Source organism: Cavia porcellus, unplaced genomic scaffold (assembly GCF_034190915.1).
Source record: "Cavia porcellus strain 051 isolate PalLab524CR breed Dunkin Hartley unplaced genomic scaffold, mCavPor4.1 scaffold_4, whole genome shotgun sequence".
Classification (NCBI taxonomy): Eukaryota; Metazoa; Chordata; class Mammalia; order Rodentia; family Caviidae; genus Cavia; species Cavia porcellus.
In genome coordinates this window covers 119,485,518-119,504,857 of record NW_026947487.1, presented here as the reverse complement: position 1 = coordinate 119,504,857, position 19,340 = coordinate 119,485,518, and the positions used below count along the sequence as shown (strand labels likewise).

At 62.2% G+C, this 19,340-nt stretch overlaps 1 protein-coding gene across 1 annotated transcript in view; it reads left to right on the top strand.

Annotated features, from left to right (window-relative positions):
• Crispld2 (cysteine rich secretory protein LCCL domain containing 2) overlaps positions 1-19,340 on the top strand; it is a 36,674-nt gene extending 17,334 nt beyond the window's left edge. The window contains exons 8-15 of the mRNA XM_003460922.5: positions 660-720; positions 3,655-3,721; positions 4,147-4,277; positions 5,838-5,881; positions 7,170-7,242; positions 8,618-8,693; positions 13,140-13,273; positions 17,492-19,340. Coding sequence (XP_003460970.1) covers positions 660-720; positions 3,655-3,721; positions 4,147-4,277; positions 5,838-5,881; positions 7,170-7,242; positions 8,618-8,693; positions 13,140-13,273; positions 17,492-17,546 — 641 coding nt within the window. The 3' untranslated portion in view covers positions 17,547-19,340. The remainder of the gene's footprint in view (positions 1-659; positions 721-3,654; positions 3,722-4,146; positions 4,278-5,837; positions 5,882-7,169; positions 7,243-8,617; positions 8,694-13,139; positions 13,274-17,491) is intronic.

The following is a 19,340-nucleotide window of genomic DNA, read 5'->3' as shown; positions in this document are numbered from 1 at the left end:
CTTACTTCCCAAAGCTCTCTGCTCCTGGCTCGGGCGCCTCCACTCCCCATCTGCCCTATGACCCCGAGATGGACCGAGCTGGCCGACGCCTGGGGCTGTTGTCCCCAAGCACCCAGCCTTGTCTTGTGTGTGGGAGGGTCTGTCCACTCTGAGGTCCTCCAGCCGCCCACCGGCCTCTCTGTACCCCCTTCCTTCGCACGCCTGCCCTGGGCCCTAACGCAGAGCCGTCCCGCAGCCCGCTTTGACCCAAGACATGCAGCTGCCCTGCTCCGCTCTGTCCAGAGCTACAGGACAGGGCCAGTGTTCCTAGTGCAAAATTATGACATGCGATTTTCAGATAATACATCTCAGACTATGCTGTGTCCCTGTAAAATGAAACGGAATCCCTGCTGCTCCTGCCGGGAGGCGGGCATCTTCCCTCCTCGTCCATCTGCCCCCCCACCAGGGCCCTGCAGGGTGCTCCCCTCCCCACCACCATTTACCAGCATTCACAGTGCCTCGGCCCACCGCTAGGGTGCAAACGTCACGCGTGGGAGGCACTTGCCCAGGTCCAGCTGCATGCACGGGGCTCTTTTGCCGTGATGTGGGTTTGTAGTCCTGACGTCCCGGGATCCTCCAGCGCTGGTTCTTGCAGTGACTGTGTTTCTCTTTCTCTCCAGCCCAAGTTGTCCAGTGTGACACCAAGATGAAGGACAGGTGCCAAGGCTCCACGTGTAACAGGTGAGCAGACCCGGAATCCTCCCTGAAGTGCTGCCAGGGCATGGGCCAGGGTCAGTTGGTGAGCTGCCTCCCACGCCAGGCTCTGTGCAGTCTCGTGGGAAATAGTGCTGCCCACAGAGCTGGCAGTCCGCCCTGTACCATCAGTCAGTCCTAGTGTGACACCCAGGAGTTCCCTGACTAAGGGCTTGCCACACTTTAGTTTTTGTAAACCCAGGCAAAGATTTACCACGTGGCCACCCCTGGCACTCTGAGTCAAATAAGTCTCGCTGATGGGAAATGTCCTGTGCATTATGGGAAACATCTTGTGCATTATGGGAAATGTCCTGTGCACTGTGGGAAATTTCATGTGCATTGTGGGAAATGTCTTGTGCACTGTGGGAAATTTCATGTGCATCATGGGAAATGTCCTGTGCACTGTGGGAAATTTCATGGGCATTGTGGGGATGTCCTGTGCATTATGTGGTGTTTACCACTCATTTTGGCCTCAACCTAGCAGATGCCAGTATGAAGCCTCCCAGCCCTAACAGCTAAAAAGATCTCTGGACACATTTACAAATCTCCCCCAAGGCGTACAATCAGCCCTAGTTGAGAGCACTGGCCTGGAGGACAGCCTCAGGCCCTGGTCCCCTTCCCTAGGTCGATATTCCAGGTCCCCCATGTGTTGGTGGAGCCCCCAGGGATTCTCGGGGCACCAGGTAGATATTCCAGTGTAGTGTTTGGCTCCCTGCAGGGAGAGGGTGACAGCCTCAGGCCCTGTGAATACATCTGAGGGCATCACTGTTTTGCCTGGTGGCTGGCAGAGCAGACGGTGCCTGCTGGCACACCAGATTCTGCTGATGCCCTTGGCGTGGGCCCCCTCAGGGCCAGCACAGCGCCAGCATCTTGGAGCATTTAACACGTCACCCACCATCCGCTCTAGGGCTGGGCTGGCACCTGCTGAGTGGACAGAGCCCCGGGGGACACGAAGAAAGTGCCCTCTCCTGAGGCCTCGCCGAGACGCTGCCTCAGGCTTGGGGATGCCCCCCGGGGTCAGTACCGTGCTGCAGGCCTCAGGGTCTTGGATGCCCCTGCAGGGTCTGCTGAGGGCACGTTCCTGACCCGCCTTGCTCAGCGAGGGGTGAGCTCAGGAGGTTGCCAGTGTGACCCTGAGAAACGCAAGCCTCCCCGAGGACCTGCAGGGTCTGAGCTCGCTGGGATGCTGTGACTATGACCGGGAACAACTCCTGGGCGTGGGTCAGGGGCCTCCTGCCAGGTACGGGCTGGGAGGCCGACACTCTTCACGTCTCCCTGTCACCCAGGTGCCAGCTTGCCCAGGCTTCCCTGGTTTAGCATGGGTCCCAGGAGACTGCTCAGCCTGGGTGCTGGGTGCTGTGCCACCCAGTGGGAGGTGGTTTAGACAGAGGCTCCTAAGAGCACAGAGGGGCGGGATGAGGTGTGTGTGGCAGTGTGGAGAGGGGCCCGCTGTCCCCAAGCTGTCCGCAGAGCTGGTCTCCTCCATGTGTGCCCACTTCTGCACTCCAGCTGGGCTTTCCTCTAGGGACATGCTGGCCCCTGGTGTAGGAAGAATTCGGGGGTCACTGCAGCCTGAACGTGCAGGGAGCTCTGGATGATGCCTCTGCCCGCCGAGCTGCAGTGGGTTCCACTGGAATGGCTTTGGCGTGGGCCCCCAGGCCTGCAGGATGGACAGGGCCACTTATTTGGGCCCATCATTGATAGCACTCCAGTAGCAGACAGGACCTGTCCAGTGGCCATCAGCATCCCTCGAGAGCACTGGGCCAGGGGACTGCTGAGAGCTCAGGATCGTTGGTCTAAAGCTGAATCTCGTTATCTAAAGCTGTACTGAGAAGCCAACCTGCGGTTCCCGTTCTCTCTGTGGGGTTTGGAACCTGGTTTGCCAGGAAAATGCTTGCCTGGGACTGTGGCTTTGGTGCCAGCTGAGGGACAGTGCGCCCAGGCTGAGCCCGCCCTTGACAGTTCGGTGGCTCTGACACTGGTCAGCCGAGCCCCATGTGGCTGCCTTTGGGAACACAGCCGGCGGCACCCAGATGGTGCTGGTTCCACATCGAACCCCAGAGTTCTGTGCCAGCTCACAGCATGAGGGCGTCACACCCAAGTGCCCGATGGGGAACTGAGCAAGGACTTTCCCAGCAGAGGGCCTCAGGCCACCCAGGGCCTCTGGCAGGGACAGTGGGGGTTTGTCCCCACTGCATGGGTGAGGCCCCTGGGCCACAGGTGTGACTCGGCCACCCCCGAACCCCAGGACACCCAGCCTCATCTGCCAGCCTCATGCAGCCTGGCTCCTCTTTCTGGCTTTTACGCCACTCACAGGGCTTCTCTGACGCTCTAAGATTTTCCTAAGGCATTCAGGAAAAACCACAAAGTACAAAGCGAACGGGAAGCTCCCAGAAGCTCCCCATCTGGTGCGTTTCCTCCCAGCCTTTTCCTCCGAGTTGGATGGGGCTGACGTGGCTGGCATGTTTTCACTTAGACGTTTTCAGTTAGTATTTTGCAACGTCCATAAATATTCCCCCAAGCACGTCATTTTTAGTGGCTGTGTACTATGCCAACATGCAGCCACGTGGAGGTCTGTGGGGTCACTTCTTGGTCACCTGCTAGCTTATTTCTGACAGCTGGCTTGGTAGGGAGATGCATACCCACCTCCGGCGCTGTCCCTGACCCTGCGCGTACAGCCTGCCTAGAAACCCCCTCCATCTGCCCCCTTCAGTGACGGTGGCTTTGGGGTGCTGGGGAGCCCCGACTGTCTTCTGTGCACTGTGCAGTCCTCGGCTGAGTCTGCACTTGTGACCTGACGGCGTCTCCATTCATGAAACTTCCCTAAGTGGAATCGTGGGCGGGGAGGGAGGACACTGAGGTCACAGTGAGCTGACCTGCTGCCATGATTACCCCTGGACACCACTTGGTTCCTGACCGCAGGTACCAGTGCCCGGCCGGCTGCCTGGACTCCAAGGCCAGCGTCTTTGGAACTCTGTTCTATGAGAGCGTAAGTGTGGCCGTGTGGCCTCCCTCCCCTGGCTGACCCTCAGGACCCCGTAGGGTTGGGGACGGGGAGGGCTGGCCTCTGTGGGCCGGGTGTCCTTCCCTCTGTGGTCAGAGTGGGCGTGTCTGGACTGCCGCGTGCGTGTGCCACCCTGGGCACGGCTGGGCCACACCAGTGCCCGTCTGTCACCACACAGGCCGCTTGGCATGCTCCCGTGGGGGCGGGGAGGGCTGCTTGTCACCAAGCTCATGGGAAGAGCCATAGGAGAGTCCCTTAAACAGTGCGGGGGTCGAGACGCAAAGGCGTGGTTATGGGCGAGGGGACAGAAGCGGGGAGCTTCGGCCCGGCCCTGTGGCGTCAGTGGATCGAGGACAGTGGCTGGGGGAGGGGGTTCTGACAAAAAGGAATTCAGGTCCACGCACCCCCAGTCCTCCAGCATCTGCCGGGCTGCCATCCACTATGGCGTGCTGGACGACCGCGGCGGCCTGGTGGACGTCACCAGGAACGGGAGGAAGCCCTTCTTCGTCAAGTCCCAGAGGCACGGCGTGGATTCCCTGAGGTGGGTTCGCCCGGGCCCTGGGCTGTCTCTGGGTTCCCGAGGTGCCAGCGGGGCTCCCAGTGGTGCTGACCCGTAGGAAGGCACGGGAAGAAGAAGACCTGAAGCTGGGCTCAGCGCTCACCCCGCAGCCGTCCCGCGTGCCCGCTTCTGGCCAGTTGTCCTGGGTGCGGGTTTCACTCGGTTGCAGTTTGAATCCCTTTTTACTCTCCTGACCGCCGACGGTGCATCACAGCGAGCGGTTGGTGGTGTCCTTGAGTGTGTGGCTCTTTCCTGTGTGGTGGTGGGTGAGCAGGGTCTGGCAGTGTAGCCCGGCTGCCCTGGGACTCAGGGCAACCCTCTTGCCTCAGCCTCCTCAGTGCTGGGGTTCCGGCAGTTAATTCTTTTTTTTCCTTCGTCCCGAGGCTGGACCCCAGCCCGGCACCCTTGCTGGGCAGGCCCCGTACAGCTGAGCTGCTCACGGCCCGGGCGGGCTAATTCTCCGTCAGCACTTTCCCCAAGAATGACACTTTCTGATTCGGGTTTCGTTTTCACAGAGTTTTTTTCCCCCAACTTTTTTTTCCTTTTAACCGGTTGGGAATTTTTAATTTGAAGTCTGGGATGGCAAACGCTCTGAAACCTGAAACATTGAGGCCAGCGTGTCAGTGCTTAGACGCGTTTGGATTTGGGTCGTCTCTGACTTTGGAGGTTGGATCAGGGCTCCCGGAGCAGGAGAGTGTCCCTGAGTCTCCTCACGTCCGATCAAGCAGGGGGCACACCTTTGTGTCCCCTCCCTCCCCCGAGACGAGGTTTGCCACTTAGGATGGTGGCTCCCGGGCAGGGGCGCTCCTGTCCATCTGCCCACTGGGCTGCAGTGCCCAGCAGCACGGCTTCACCTCCTCTGCCTGCCGCTGGGGGCCGGCTCCTCCTGCGCCCCTTTCTGTTAGGGGGGTCACGGAGGACCCTGCCTCGTGGCAGCACCCAGCCGCGGTGGATCTCAGGGTACTTCGGTTGGCAGCCTGCCCCTTAGACAAGGGCGCAGGAGAAGGGTTGGGGCTCCCTGGTCAAGGCCCAAGGAGAGCAGGGGTGAACACACTCCTGTTTCTGACCCTGTCCCAGTTGTGACTCACTGGGAAAACTTTGTAACCATGGAAGGATTCCCATTTGCAGGGCCTCCTGCCTTGGGGGATGCGGCAAGCTTCCCCTTCAGGGAGGAACCTGGCTGGTCTTAACGCTCTCAGAGATGTTGGCCAGGTGACCAGTGTCGGCCACGCCTGCCCCAGCGGGGCGGCTGTGCAGCTGCGCGGGGTGCAGTGTCGGGTCCCAGGGTGTCTCGAAGCGCTGTGCCCCGCCTGCGGAGCGTGGTCCCCGGGGTGGGCCTGGCTCCACTGGCCCTGCGGCCTTTCCTTCCCGAGCTGTACAGGAACGGGCTGCAGGCTTCTGGCAGAATCCCTGGCAGCAGAGGGGAGCACCCTGCTCCAGAACCTTCCAAGGGGCCGGGAGGGCAGAGGCAGAGGCTGGCGTGGACGCCTGTGGGCAGTGCTGGCTGCTCCTCCGGCGCTGAGCCCCTGTTTTCTTTTCCAGCAAATACAAACCTTCCAGCTCATTCACGGTGTCACAGGTGAAAGGTAAGCGGCCAGGCCCCGAGTGCATGGGTCGGGTCCAGGCTCCCCGGGGGTCACCAGCGTCGCCGCTCGGGGCTCTGTGAGGCTGTTTGGCTCGCTGACTGCTCTCTGCACATCTGCACTGGGAATCTGCCGTCCTCGGGGGCTGCCGCGTGCGGCTGCCTGGCTGGGCTCGCCGGGAGCCTCCTGGCTAGCGGCCACCTGGAGCACTGTGTTGAGGGTCCGGGCCGATCTGGGCTCCCCAGAGCTTGGTGGATCAGTGATGGATTAGTGCTGTCTGTCGTGGACCAGCAAGGGGGGCTCTTCCTGCTGTGCAGTCAGAGGGGAGCCGGCTCTAACCGGAAGTGGGGGGCCGTGTGGGACCAGTCTTGGGCAGGAGCTGCCCCGCTGACCACTGAGTCCTTTGTTGGACCAGAGGGCAGGAACCTCTGGTCATCTGCCTTGGAGGCGAGAACATCTGCCTGGCGACCTTCATAAAAATACCTTGAGGTGCTTGTGTGATCTGGATCACATTAAAAACACACAGAAACAGTTTTTGATGTTTTAAAACGTCTCCTTGACCTAAATCCTATTAGAGTTGGCCATGATGAACATCTGTGGGGATATTTTAGTTTGTTATGTGTTAAGAAAGATGTGTGTCAGGAACGGAGAAGCCGTGGAATCTGAGATGGACTTGCTTACAGTTTGGTGACCTGAGCTTTTCTTTACATAACTGTGCATTGCAAACATGTTTTAGTGCTTTCATTTTTTATGCTCTTCTAAACCCAAATTTTGTGACACGCCCCCCCAGACTCCCACTGACCAAGTCCCTCCAGGTCCTCAGCGGTCTGTGGACAGTGGGCTGTGCCGATGACAGACTGGCCCTGGTCAGTAGGCTCTGGCCCTGAGCCAAATCCACCAGCCATCCATGTTTCTAAATAAAGTTTTATTTGGGACCTGGCCACAGCCGTTTGGTGACCATCAGGACTGCCTCTCACTACGGCAGCAGAGTGGCCAGGTCCTGACCCAGACCATAGGTCCACACAGCTGACAACGTCGAGTCCCTGTCCTTTAGAGAGGACGCTCGCCCAGCCCTGGACATGCTCTCAGATGACCACGGGTGGCCAAGGCAGAGCTGTTTTGTAAGCACAACAGAGGGTCTTGAAGGGCAGTCACCTGCCCGCGGGCTGCTGCGGTGGAGGGAAGGCCCGGCCAGGTCACAGCTCTCCCTAGGACACGTGTGTGGGGTCCACGTCGTGTAACCACCGTAGGCTGGCTCCCTCTGCCTCACAGGTCCTCTTTCTGTCCACAGAGCAGGACCTGGACTGCTACACCACGGTGGCTCAACTCTGCCCCTTTGAGAAGCCGGCTTCCCACTGCCCGAGGTAATGCATGGGTGTCCCTGGAGGCAGGTGGCCTTGGCCGCAGGGAGGACCATCCTCCTCGTCTCCGGCTCAAGCTTTGCCGTCCTGCCTCCGCCCAGTCCCGGGTCTCTGGCAGCTGGGTGAGCTCTGCACCTCTACGTCCTGGCCGGGTGCTTCCTGCACTCGCTCTGGGGGCCTTTGGCTAAGTGCACTGTGAGCCGGGGACACAGTGTACCCCGAGACGAGATGCGTGTCACCCTACCTCCCACTGCGTCCCCTGCCAACCCAGGGTCCGTGGCTGCTGCTGGGGTGGGGCTTCCTGCTGGGAGTGTCCAGAGCCCCGTCCCCTGCACCCCGTCCACACGGAGCCTGACCCAGCTTCTGCCCAGCCCTGGTTAGCAGCTCCCGGCTGACCAAGCGTGTCCTGGTCACCCCTGCTCTGTGGTTCCCATGCAGCCCATTGCTAAGGGACTCGGGAACTCTCTCATGGTGGCCTGGTGGAGGGGGCCCAAGGCAGGACATGGCCACGTCCCCTGGACCCGCAGCTGCCCCCACCTTTGGCGTACTCCGGGAGCATCTGACTCAGCCACCCACCCCGCTGTGGAGCTGGGGACTCAGTAGAATCCTCTGAGCACCCGAGCCCTCGGGGCCAAGGACAGCTCTGGGGGTGGAGAGATGTAGCATCCCCCTAACGTCCCCAGAGCGGGAAGATGCTCTCTGTCTCTGTCTCTGTCTCTCTGTCTCTGTCTCTCTATTTCTATCTCTGTCTCTCTTTCTATCTCTCTCTCTGTCTCTGTCTCTATCTCTGTTTCTGTCTCTCTGTCTCTGTCTCTCTGTCTCTGTGTCTCTCTCTGTCTCTCTATCTCTCTCTCTGGCTCACTCTCTGTCTCTGTCTCTCTCTGTCTCTGTGTCTCTGTTTCTCTCTGTCTGTCTCTCTCTGTCTCTGTCTCTCTACCTCTCTGTCTCTCTCTCTCTCTGTCTCTGTCTCTCTATCTCTCTGTCTCTCTCTCTGTCTCTGTATGTTTCTGTCTCTCTGTCTCTGTGTCTCTCTGTGTCTCTCTATCTCTCTGTCTCTGTGTCTCTGTCTCTCTCTGTCTCTCTGTCTGTCTCTCACACACCTCCTCTCTCCCCGCCTGCCCCTTCCCTTCCCCTGTGCCCGGTCCTCTGCTGCCCACCTGTCAGGGCCCAGTGTCTTCTGCTGCCCTCCCGGTGTCCTGAGCAGAGCTGGCGCCCCCTCCTGCTCTTGCCCCGTCCCTGAGCCAGGCGCACTGTGACCGGGCAGGGGGCGGGCAGTGGTAAGCCAAGCCCGCTGGTCGATGCCCACGGTGCCCCGGGCTCTGGCCCTGGTGGGAACCTTCCCGCCCGCCGCCCGCTGACGCCCCCTGCTGTTTTCCAGGGTGCGGTGTCCCCCGTACTGTGCGGACGAGCCGTCCTACTGGGCCCCTGTGTTCGGAACCAACGTCTACGCAGACGTGAGTACTCCACGTCCCCGGAACCCCTCGTCCCAGCGCCTCGCTGCGCGACACCCCTCCTTTCTGCTCCGTGGCCCGGTGTCCCCGTTTCTGCAGGGTGCTGGCTGGCACCTCCTGGCCCTGTGAAGGTGGCACAGTTGTGCCTCACCTTACCCTAATGCCTTTTTTGTGCCACATTGCCTGTTTTCCCACATTTGATGTCCACATCTGCAGAGGACACTGAGCTCCCCGTACGGTGGTCCCTGGGGCCCTGCAAGGCCCAGCCCAGGCACATGGGGGTGGGGGGCTCAGGTCAGCACCCACGGTGCCACGTGGGGTCCCATCTGCCCTTCCCACCTGCCCTGGCACCGGGGTGTCGTGTGGTTTCCGGAAGGGACTCCCAGAGCCTCGCCCGTTCCACCGGCCGCCTAGGGCTGAGAGACGTGGTGGCCTGGAGGACGTAAACACAGTCCCGGCTCTGCTGGCAAAGGCCGGGGATCTCGCCACGTCACTCGCCTCTGTGCAGTGGCCAGAGCCGGGATTATCAGGGCCAGCCAGCACTCCAGGTCTAAGGTCCCGTGAGTCACCGTCGCTGGGCTCCGGCTAACGTAGGACTCTGTATCCAGCCTGCCCTCAAGTTCTGTTTCTTGGGAGAGGAAGTAGAGACGAGCTCTCACTGTGCAGTCCAGGCTGGCCTTGGCCTTGCGGGATCCTCCTGCCTCGGCCTCCTGAGTGCTGGGGTTACGGCAACCCGGCTCCTCGTCCGTCTGTGACTCCCCCCACTACCATCCGCTGCCCTCATTGCCCCAGATTCCTGTAAATGTGAGGCAACCTTCGTGACTAAGTTCCCCCTCATCTTTTCTCTTTCCTCTTTAAAGAGTGCTTTTCTTTTGGAAAATTATCAGCTAAAATTGAACTTTAAAAGCTAGTACTATTTTGAAGGAGCAAAATGATGCACGCTGGTTGTTACCCGGAATGTGTGGACCAGATGTTGCTGTGAGGGACAGAGACGTGATTTCAAGTGATTTAAAAATAAAGGATAGGGCTGGGGATTTAGCTCAGCGGCATAAGCACCTGCCTTGCAAGCAGGCAGTCGTGAGTTCGATCCCTGGTACCGGTAAAAAGGAAAAAGACAAAAAAAAAAAATAAATAAATAAAATAAAATAAAATAAAATAAAGGATAAGCTGGCGTGGTGGCTCATGCCTGTAACCCTAGTACTTGGGAGGCTGAGGCAGGAGGGTGGCCATGAATTCAGGGCCAACCTGGGCTACACAGTGAGTCCAAGCCGGACTGAGCCACACAGGGAGACCCTGCCTCAAAAAAAAGGATGTGAGTCGGGCATGGTGGTGCCACCTGCATTTCCTGGCCACTAAAATGTAAGTGCTATAAAATGCCACAAGCTGAGCCCCAGGGTACAAGGCACAGAAGCTGGGGGTAGACACGGTTGCCTCAGAGCTGAGGCTGAGGCAGGAGGATCACTGACGCCAGCTCAGCCTGAGCTGCACACTGAGACCACGCAGCAGCTGTGCAGTGCGGAGGAGGCAGCGTGGCAGGAAAGGTGACCCTCAGGAGGACGGCGCTGCTGCGCGTGGGGACCCCAGTCCTCCGTGGGGTTCTGGAGGGGCCATCCTGGGTGCCCCAGGCAGGGGCACTCTGCCCTCCGTCCTTGCCCTGGTCCCTGTGTCTCCTGACCGCACCTGTGGCCACCCTGCACCGGCCTGTGGGATGCGAGGGTGAAGACCGGATGTGGCCAGGCGTGCTGACCGGGCTGCTGCTCACGGCCGGCCTGGCACCCAGCGCTGCCCGGCAACGTCTGAGCTGTCCTGGGAGTCAGTGCTAAAAGGCTGACCAGAAGGAAGACGCGGAGGAGGAAGAGGAAGAGAAAATGGGAGAAAGGAAAGGGGAGAGAGAAGGAGAAAAGCAGGCGCGGGGCGGAGAGGGGAGGAGCACAGAGCACAGCGCTCCCTGCTGGCCCTGCTTCGGGGTCACTCTGTGCTCCGGGAAGCGTGGATGCCTGTGGACACCGCCCACGTGTGTGGCTGACCTTGGTGTGGGGACCGCCCTGCTCCTGGAAGCCTCTCCCCGGCTGCCGCAGCTGCAGGCCGAGGCTCGGGGCCAGGGCAGGGCTGTGTGGTCCGGTGCTGTGCCGAGGCCGGCCTCCCGGCCTCCCTTGAGGACCACGGACCCCTGCCCCTGCCACGGGTGTGCGGCACTGGAGCCCGGTTCGGGTCTCCAGGTCCCCCAGGCATCCTGCTCTGTGGGCTGGGAATCTGTGTTTCCCGTGCTCCTAGGCAAGGCCCCTGCCGCAGTCCAGGGGCGCCATCTGAGGACCCCAGGGTGGCCTCTGCAGCCCCGGGATTGTCAGCTAGTTGGGGTAATGGTGATGGCCGTCATGGTACACTGCTGTGAGCTCAGGGTGCTGTCTCTTCCACTGTGCCTCAGCGGTCACCGTAGCCTTCCGTCCCTCATCTCCGCCACCCCTGCTGGCACAGCTTCCAGCTGCGGGCCTGGGCCTTGGCAGGGGCTCCTGGCTCTGTTCTTGGCCAGGCGTGGACTCCCCAGCCCCCGCCGCTGTCCTCTGGGAGGCCTTGGCGTCATCCTGGTCTTCAGTGATCTGGCTCACTGTGTTCACGCAAGCGGAAGCTTCAGACAGGGCCACTGAAATGTAAATGCTGCAGAAGGACTATCCCTGCACCGAGCCACCGCGCAGCAGGGACGGAGGACGAGGCAGACACGGTGACCCTGGGCTGCCCAGCCCAACGTGCCGGGCTGGAGGAAGAGGAGGGGACTGGCCTCCTGTGGGTGTGAGCCCAGGCCTGGAGGGGTCAGCAGGGCCCGGAGCTCCTCTGGGATCAGGTCAGAGCAAGCACTGTCACCCTCTGTCACCGTGGCAGCGCTAAAGAAGACCCTCGTCTCCAGCGGGGCTCAAAGGGGGCCCCGTCTTCCCGCTCGGTCAGGTGACAGCCCCGAGGCCTGGCTTCCAGTGAGCAGTCCTTTCAGGGACAGGAACAGTCCGTTCAGGACGGAGCCGCCCAACAGTGATTCCAGAGTCCTGCAGCCGCTTGGTCTCCCTGCTCTGAGGTGCCGCAGGGTGCCTGCCGTCAACCTCCCAGAGTTGCAAACCCCTGAGAACTGTGGATCCTTATTCCAGGCGGAAGAGGCTCCCCCTGCACACGGGGTCACCCGCTCCCATAGCACGGGCTGTGGGGTTCCCTGTGCCCAGGCCCAGGGGTTCTGGAAAGTAGGCGCCTTCCTCCCTGTGCGTTGGCAGTGACTCTGTGGACGGCAGCTGGCAGCCCCGGAAGGCGTCAAACTTCGCACAGGCCGCGGGCTCCCGCTGGTGTTTTCAGGGGCCACCTCCACAGTCACTAGCGGGGGCCCTAGTCCCTGCCCACGGCCTTCACAGTCTCTGAGCCCACGTGCCCTGCTGGCCCGCGTGGTTTCTTTTGCTACAGAAGGTCACACATTCGCAGGCCTGGGGTCAGGCTGTCACTTTGGGGGCCTTTGTTCCACTGACCACAGAAGTGGACCCATCCCTGCCAGTCCAGCTGGGATCAGCTCAAGTCTCAGCCTGCTGGTGAGCTCGGCAAAGTTCCCGAGTCCCCGAACCCAGCCTTCCCGCCTGAGACGGTCAGTCCCGTCCTGGCTGGAGACCAAGACACCCAGCAGAAGGCAGGAGCACAGCCAGGCGGGCCGTGCACCCGGGAGGCCCTTCAGCCCTCTCTGTCCTCCGCTGGGCAGGCTGAGACGCGGGCATCAGCTCACCGGGCAGCCAGGGCGGCCAGGCTGGAAGGAAGGAGACTGGCGGTGGGGGTCACAGATTCAGGGGGAGGAGCCTTGACTGCCTTCATAGTCACCTGGTCCTCTCTGGGGTGGTCACACAGATGGCAGGCTCAGCCTCTACCACTGTGCCAACCTCAGGGTTTGGAGGCGCACAGACTGCCGGCACTCAGCTCTCAGCCCCCCTTGTCTTAATACTGGGCCAGCCGAGCCCTGTGGGAGCACAGCCGTGGGCCCTCCCCAGGAGCAGGTGCACTGGGGCCAGGAAACAGCGCCCGGCTGCCTGCAGACCTCGGCCCCCTGAGCCCAGCTGCCCTGGCCCTGCCTCCACTCGTAACACATCTGCTTCTACCCCAGGGTCTTTGCACGAGCCATTCCTCTGTGCAGTTATGCCCATGGCTGCGTCCTGTTCTCTTTTCTCTCTCGGTTTCCTGGCAGCTGCTCTAAAGCAGCCTCCCACGCGTGTGTGCGCGTGTGTAATGTGTCTGTCTCCCTGCTGAGCCCCTGGTGCCGGCTCACCCTGGGTGCTCAGGGAATTATTTCTGGATGAATGAGGGGGGGGGGACACCAGGCCTCCAGAGACCGCCAGGTCCTGCTGGCCGTTTCCGAGTGGCCAGGTGGTGGCTGGCCTGGGGCTTCTGGCCCTGTGTGGTCAGTGCTGACCAAGGCTTCTCCTTTGCTTGTAGACGTCCAGCATCTGCAAGACGGCCGTGCACGCCGGCGCCATCCAGAACGACAGTGGGGGCCACGTGGACGTGATGCCTGTGGACAAGAAGCGCAGCTACGCGGGGTCCCTGCGGAACGGGGTGCAGTCCGAGAGGTGGGCTGGGCGCGGTCCTCCCTCCCTGCGCCTCTCCCCGGCACCCCCTGCACCCCACTAGCCCTCGTTGCTTTCCAGTGAGGACTTTCACTGCAGGTCGTGGCTCAGATCCAAGCACAGGTGTCCTGCCACCCGCTGGGGTGGCGCAGGGCCTTCTCCCTGTGTAACCACCCACCTGCACGGTGCACCACGCGCCCCACAGACAGGCGGGGCGGAAGCCAGGTTGCGTCCCCATGTGAAGGTCGCTCCTGCTTCCTTGGCATGAGCGGAGGTCGGGGCCTGGCTCTGCCTCACACCGTCCGCCCTGAGCCTCAGTGTCCCCGTCTGAACGGAGGGTCCTGGCGGTCTCCGCCTTCCCCAGGGAATTCTCGGAGGTGGTGCCCTTCTGGGCTCCTGGGAAACGAGGGTTCTGTCACCACCTGTATCTCACCGGGGTCTCCGGGTGCTCGTAACCCGTCTCCCTCAGTCACTGGCGAGGTGGACCTGGCTGTGCCGGTGAACACGGTGTGGACTGCGGGTGGCGTCTGTGCCTTTCCACCCATGGGGCTCACCCACCGCAGTGGGCATCCTCTTTGGAGACTGTGCTCCACTCCACAGCTGGTTCCTTGAGCCCTCTCCCCCGAAGCTCCGCCCTGGGGCAGAGCCATGTGCTGCCCCACATCAAGGGCCTGGCCAGGGTGCAGAGCCACCAGCCCAGTCCTCCTCCATCTCCCTGGTGATCTGGACAGGGCATCACAGCGTGTGTGCCCTGGAGTATTCAGAAGCAGAGGCCAGCTCACGGTGGGGTGACCTGGTCCCCCCGCCACACTCTCAGTCAAAGATGGCGATGTTCTCTGCCCTCTCGGGCTCCCTGTGCAATGTCTCATGTCCTTGCAGCCTGGCCGGTCACCAGTGGGTCGGATCAGGGCCCTTGCCAAGCTGCGTGTGTCTCTGTGGGTGAGGGGACCCAGCAGTGTGTCAGCCCAGCGGGCAGGGCACACGCGATGTTGGTGATGTTTTATGTGCGGGACTCGAGCGTCCTCGGGGACCCCAGGCCCCAGGCAGGAGTGGCGAGTGTCTGCGTGTTCTTCTGGGGCCGAGCGGGTGAGAGTTGGCAGTGGGAGGGCGGCACAGCAGGGAGGGGACAGCAGCCCCAGTGTGGCAGGCTGGAGGGCACATGGCGTCTGGCAGCATCGGGACCCTGCTCTGCTGCTTGCAGAGGGGTCATCTTGGGCGGCAGTGTCCCCCAGCCCTGTCCCTCCTCTGTCCCGAGTCACCGGGAGGCGCTGGTGTGGTCCGTGTGCAGAGGCTCACGCGGCTGCCGGGCAGGGTGTGTGGTACCCTTGCTTCTGTGTGGGGGCCCCGGAGGTCGGTTCCCAGCCTCGAGGTGCCCCGGTTCTTTCTGCCAGGCCCCAAAGGCTCCACGCTTAGAAACAGCCTCACCTGTGACCTCCTGGACATCACATGTGTCCCTCTGTGCCGGCCACTGGTGGGGGCAGACCACACAGAGATGAGGGTGCCGGTGGCAGCCCGGGGTCAGCGTCACAGCGCAAGGCACAGGGGCCGAGAGTGTCAAGTGGGGTCCTGGCTGGTAGCAGGGCTCCCGCGAGGACATGTTGGGGCCTCCGCCTGACCAGGCCCTGTGCGTCCCTGCTTCTTCGGAGGTACCTTGGCCTCCCTTTGCTGCCCTCACCCACGCAGGACTGTGAGAGTCCATTCTGGAGACCAGGCTGACGCTGTGCCCAGGGGCCGCTGGGACCCTGGAGGGGCCGAGGTGGTCCCCGAGGGAGGCGCAGGCGTGGGACACCCTGACCAGCCTGTGGAAAGTGGCCTGCTAAGTTTTGATCGCACAGACGGCCCCTGGCCCTCCTGAGCCCAGGCCTGGCTCTGCCCGTCACAGCGGCCAGGGTTTCACAACGTCCTGCGGGAAGGGGGTTCCCGGAACTTGTGGAGGGCAGCATGGGCAGGGAGAGCCCGGGTCAGCAGCTGCCCTTCCCACCTGCTGTGTCACCGGAAATGTGGCAACAGTGCCGGGTGCCACCCATGGTCACTCGGTCTTGGACAGCATCCCCCGGGCAGAGGCACGTGTGGGACTCTCCTGCGACCGTGGGCACTCGCGCCAGCCTGCTGTGCTGGGTGTGTTCTGGGGACCAGTACACGGGGGGGGAGGGAACAGGGTGTCAGAGTCCCCAGCTCGAAGGCAGGTGACCGGGGGCACAGGGCCGCCTCACCGCGGGCCCATGCAGATCCATGGAGCTGCCCCCCAGCCCGTATAAGTTCTTAGTTCAAGGTGGCATCTCCCTAAGTCACCAAGTTGCCCAGGCTGGCCTCGAACTTGGGATGCAGGGTCTCTGGGTGTCAGTGCCTGCCAAGCGCCTGTTCCGGGCGCTGCTGGGAGGAGCTCCTGCCGCCTGCCCCCCAGGTGTGGAAACTGAGGCTCGGGGAAGGGGCTCCCTGGCCTGGGACCTTCACTGGGATCAGGGTCCATGTCCTGGTTCTCCATCGGGGACCCACCGGGGAAACCTCGCGGCCCTGAAGCCTGACCGCTCAGCCTGGCTCCCTGCTCCGCTCCTGCTCCCCTCGCCCGCTCCTCCTGGGCTGCATTTCCAGAGTTCGGTCCCGGAGTAGCCAAGGGCCCGAGCTGCCACGTAGCAGCAGCAAAACAAGCGGCCACTCCTACGGGGCCGCGTGTCTGGGCCAGGGCACATCCAGTCCACCCGGAGTCTCTCATCGTATACGAGGACCCGGAAGGAAGTCGTGCTCATGAGTCCAGGCTGGGACCCCATGTGCTCAAACCCTGGCTGGCTCTGACCTTGGCAGGGACCTCACGGCCCTCCAGGTCACAGCTGCTCCTGCCCCCAGAGCTTTCCTGGTGCCTGGACACAGCGGCCCCGGGAGGTCAGCGAGAGTGGCGGGGATGGAGGAGCGGGCGGGGCCGGGAAGGAAAGTCCTTTCGCCTTTAAAATTTAGAGCCGGGCAGAGAGCGACCCATTCAGAAACCGAAAAGCAGCGCTGAGGATTCCCCATGTTGGTTTTGGGGTCCCAGGAGCTCCCCCAATTCCGTGTTTGCATGCAAAAGTAAAATGTTAGCCCATGGCTGCCTGCGGTGTGGACACGTGAATTCACATGGTTCAGAGGAAAGCTAGGTGCTACAAATTACAAAACTCTTAAAATGAGTCTGAATCATTATGGCCCTGAATCTGGCAACAGCTTCAGAGATACCAGGCCAAGCGACAGGGGAGCCAGCAGCTGGGAGGTCCCTGTGTGGACAGTGGGCAGAGTGCAGTGAGGCTCCAGGGAAGTGTCCCCCTGTGCAAGTGACCACTGCGCCCCGCTGCGGGGCTGTGAGGGACGCCCCTGCTGCCGGGGGGAGCTGGACAGTGAAGCTACTTTTCCAAAGTCAAGCAGGCATTTACCATCAGGCCCCGTCCGGCACTGGGGTCACTGCCACGCAGTGGGCAGCCCTGTCCCCCTGCTGCCCCGCCTGGGGGCTCCCGGCTCTGGCAGAGATTGGAGTGCAGCCCGGCGTCTTCAGACAGCGGGGTGGTGGTGGGGTAACCAGGCTGTGGGGTCTCCTGGCCAGAGCAGGGATTGCGCCCACCACTTGCTGCATGTGGGAGGAGCCGTGTGGCACATGCTTCTCTTTAGCGGTTACTGGAAATGTCCAGGAACATCCAGGCAGGGTCAGGGGTGGTGGTCAGGGTGGCACGGGAGAAGGCGGATGGGCATCTCGAGCACCTGGGTGGCTGAGTGACCCCACCACACCTGTGAGATCCACTGAAGTCCCCTTAGAAAGCCGCTGTTCCACACCGAGGGTCTCTGCTCAGCTGAAGGATGTGGCGGTCACCCCTGCCCCCGGGAAGGTGACCAGGAGCCCACACAGGGGTGGGAGTGAAGCCCAGACCTCTCGGGGAGCTGGCACGGTGAAGGGGGCCGTGTAACTTCCCGACACCCGCCCGGGACTCTGCTGGCCACGAGGCCGCTGTCTCGCTGACAGGTGACTGTGAAAACCATGCGGGAGCTGGAGGGAGAGGCCGGTTCCAGACAGGACCGGTCAGTCTCGAGTTAAGAGGAAATAACTTTAACAGCCTTGACCTAGATTCGGGCTGAGCTCACTGTGGAGCGCACAGCTTCGCCAGCTCTGCCCGGCCCAGGCGGTGGCTTCCCGGATGGCCGGGCCGTGGCCCTCACGGCTGCCCGCCTGCCCCCGTAACCCGATTCCCTTCTCTTCTCTTGCAGCCTGAGCGCCACGCAGGACGGAAAGGCCTTCCGGATCTTTGCAGTCAGACAGTGATCGGCGGCGGGGACAAGGGGCGTCTGCAGCAGGGATTCGGGGTGTTGTTTGTTCTCTTTGTCACTTGGACACGGGGAGGGAGTTTCCTGGAATGGCTCGGTGTCGCGTCCCTCGGTGGCCTCTGGCAAGGTGCCCTCTCATCCACCCCTCGCCGTGGAACAGCTGCGTGTCAGCATCTGCACGTCACCGGCCCAGACCTGCAGGGTGCTCCATGCAGGGCCCCTCCCTTAGGGCCCTGCCGTGTCCCCCGAGGGACAGTCTCCGTCCCCACGCGCTCTCTTGGGGGTAGAGGGCCAGCTCCCGCCTCTGAGGCGCACAGCACTGGGGTCTCTGGACAGGTGCTGGGCCGGCCAGAGCGGTGTGGGTGGGTCTCGGGAAGGGACAGAAAGTAGTTATTTAACAATAAAAAGCCGCGGTCCGACCCTGCCGGCGGAGGAAAAGGGCTTCCTGTTTGCTGGTCAGACAAACGGCTGGAGGAGAGGCCGGGCGCACCTCCTGCTCCCTACTCAGCAGTGCTGGTTTCTTTAGGGTTCAGCAGCCGCCCCGGGGCGGTCTTGTCTTTGCTGCCCTCTTCATCCTGTGGCCTCTGTTTCCCGCTGTGACCTTTGGTCTCATCGAGGACCGATGCATGTGGGTCTCTTCTGCCTCCTCCCGGCCGGCCCTGGTGGCCGGGGCTCTGTTCACAGCCCACTCAGTCTCCCGTCCGGCCCTGGTGGTCCCGGGAAGGCGGCTGAGAAATCTCCAAGGGGGACCACAGGCGGCTGCCCAGGCTGGGTGAGCTGGTACTCAGCGGAGGGAGGAGCGGGCCCTGCGCGTCCTGCCCAGCGCAGGCTGCTGTGTCCTGGTGCGGGTGGCCGCCGAGGTGGCCGCGCTGGAGGAGCTCTTTCCGCTTTGTGGCCCGGCTCCAGCAGCAACGTGCGCTCCGCCTCCACCAGCCTCCGGGAGCCGGCCAAGACCCGGCGGAAGCTGCGCCCTCTGAGCTCGCCTGCCGCACGAGGTTGGATGTCGCCCTGCCGCGCCACCTCACCGAGCCTGCCGGTGTCAAGAGTGCTAGTGTCACCAGGGAAGGAACTAAAGCCAGAAACCAGGCGGGTCCAGGCGGCGCCTTGGTCCTTTGGTGCCCCATCCTCACACACCTGAGGATTAATCGCGTTTCCAGAAACAACCGTCCGCAGGGTCTGTCCAGAACACCCGTCGGTCACCGGAGCTGGGCGCAGCGGGACGGCGGTGTTGCTGTGTGCCTCGCAGTCTGTGGACCCGCACGGGCAGGCACCTCGTTGCCTTGGGGTGCAGCGCTCAGGTCCCGGAGCACCCACCCCAGGCCACCCAGAGTTCCAGCGTGGCGGGCACCATCGCTTCCGAGTCCCCGTCCTCCCTGTCTCCTTCGCTGTCCTCTGCCCGGGAGGCAGGGGACAAGCCAGGGCCGGGCCCTGCGGCTGAGTCCACCCTTGTAACATTTGAAACTGGAACCAGTTTCCCCCTGGAAGGCGCTGAGTGGGCGCCTAGGATCAGCCTCTGTGACAGGGCCACCGCGCTCTGCGCCCGTCTGGCGGCGTCCCCTCCCCGGGGAAGTCCTGGTGGCTTTGGGTTTTGCCTTTGTGCGGGGAAGGGGCTCGGATTCTTCAGTTACCTGTAGGCTCTCTCGGCCCGCAGTTTCATGTGTGTGCTTTTTTCTATGAAAAATGATGTATTTTCCTAACCCATGTACAAAGTTTACTGTGTTTTTTGTGCTTTGTGCCGACAGGGCCGTGCGGGCTGTGGCTAAGGTTCAATAAAACTGGTGGGTTCCTCGGA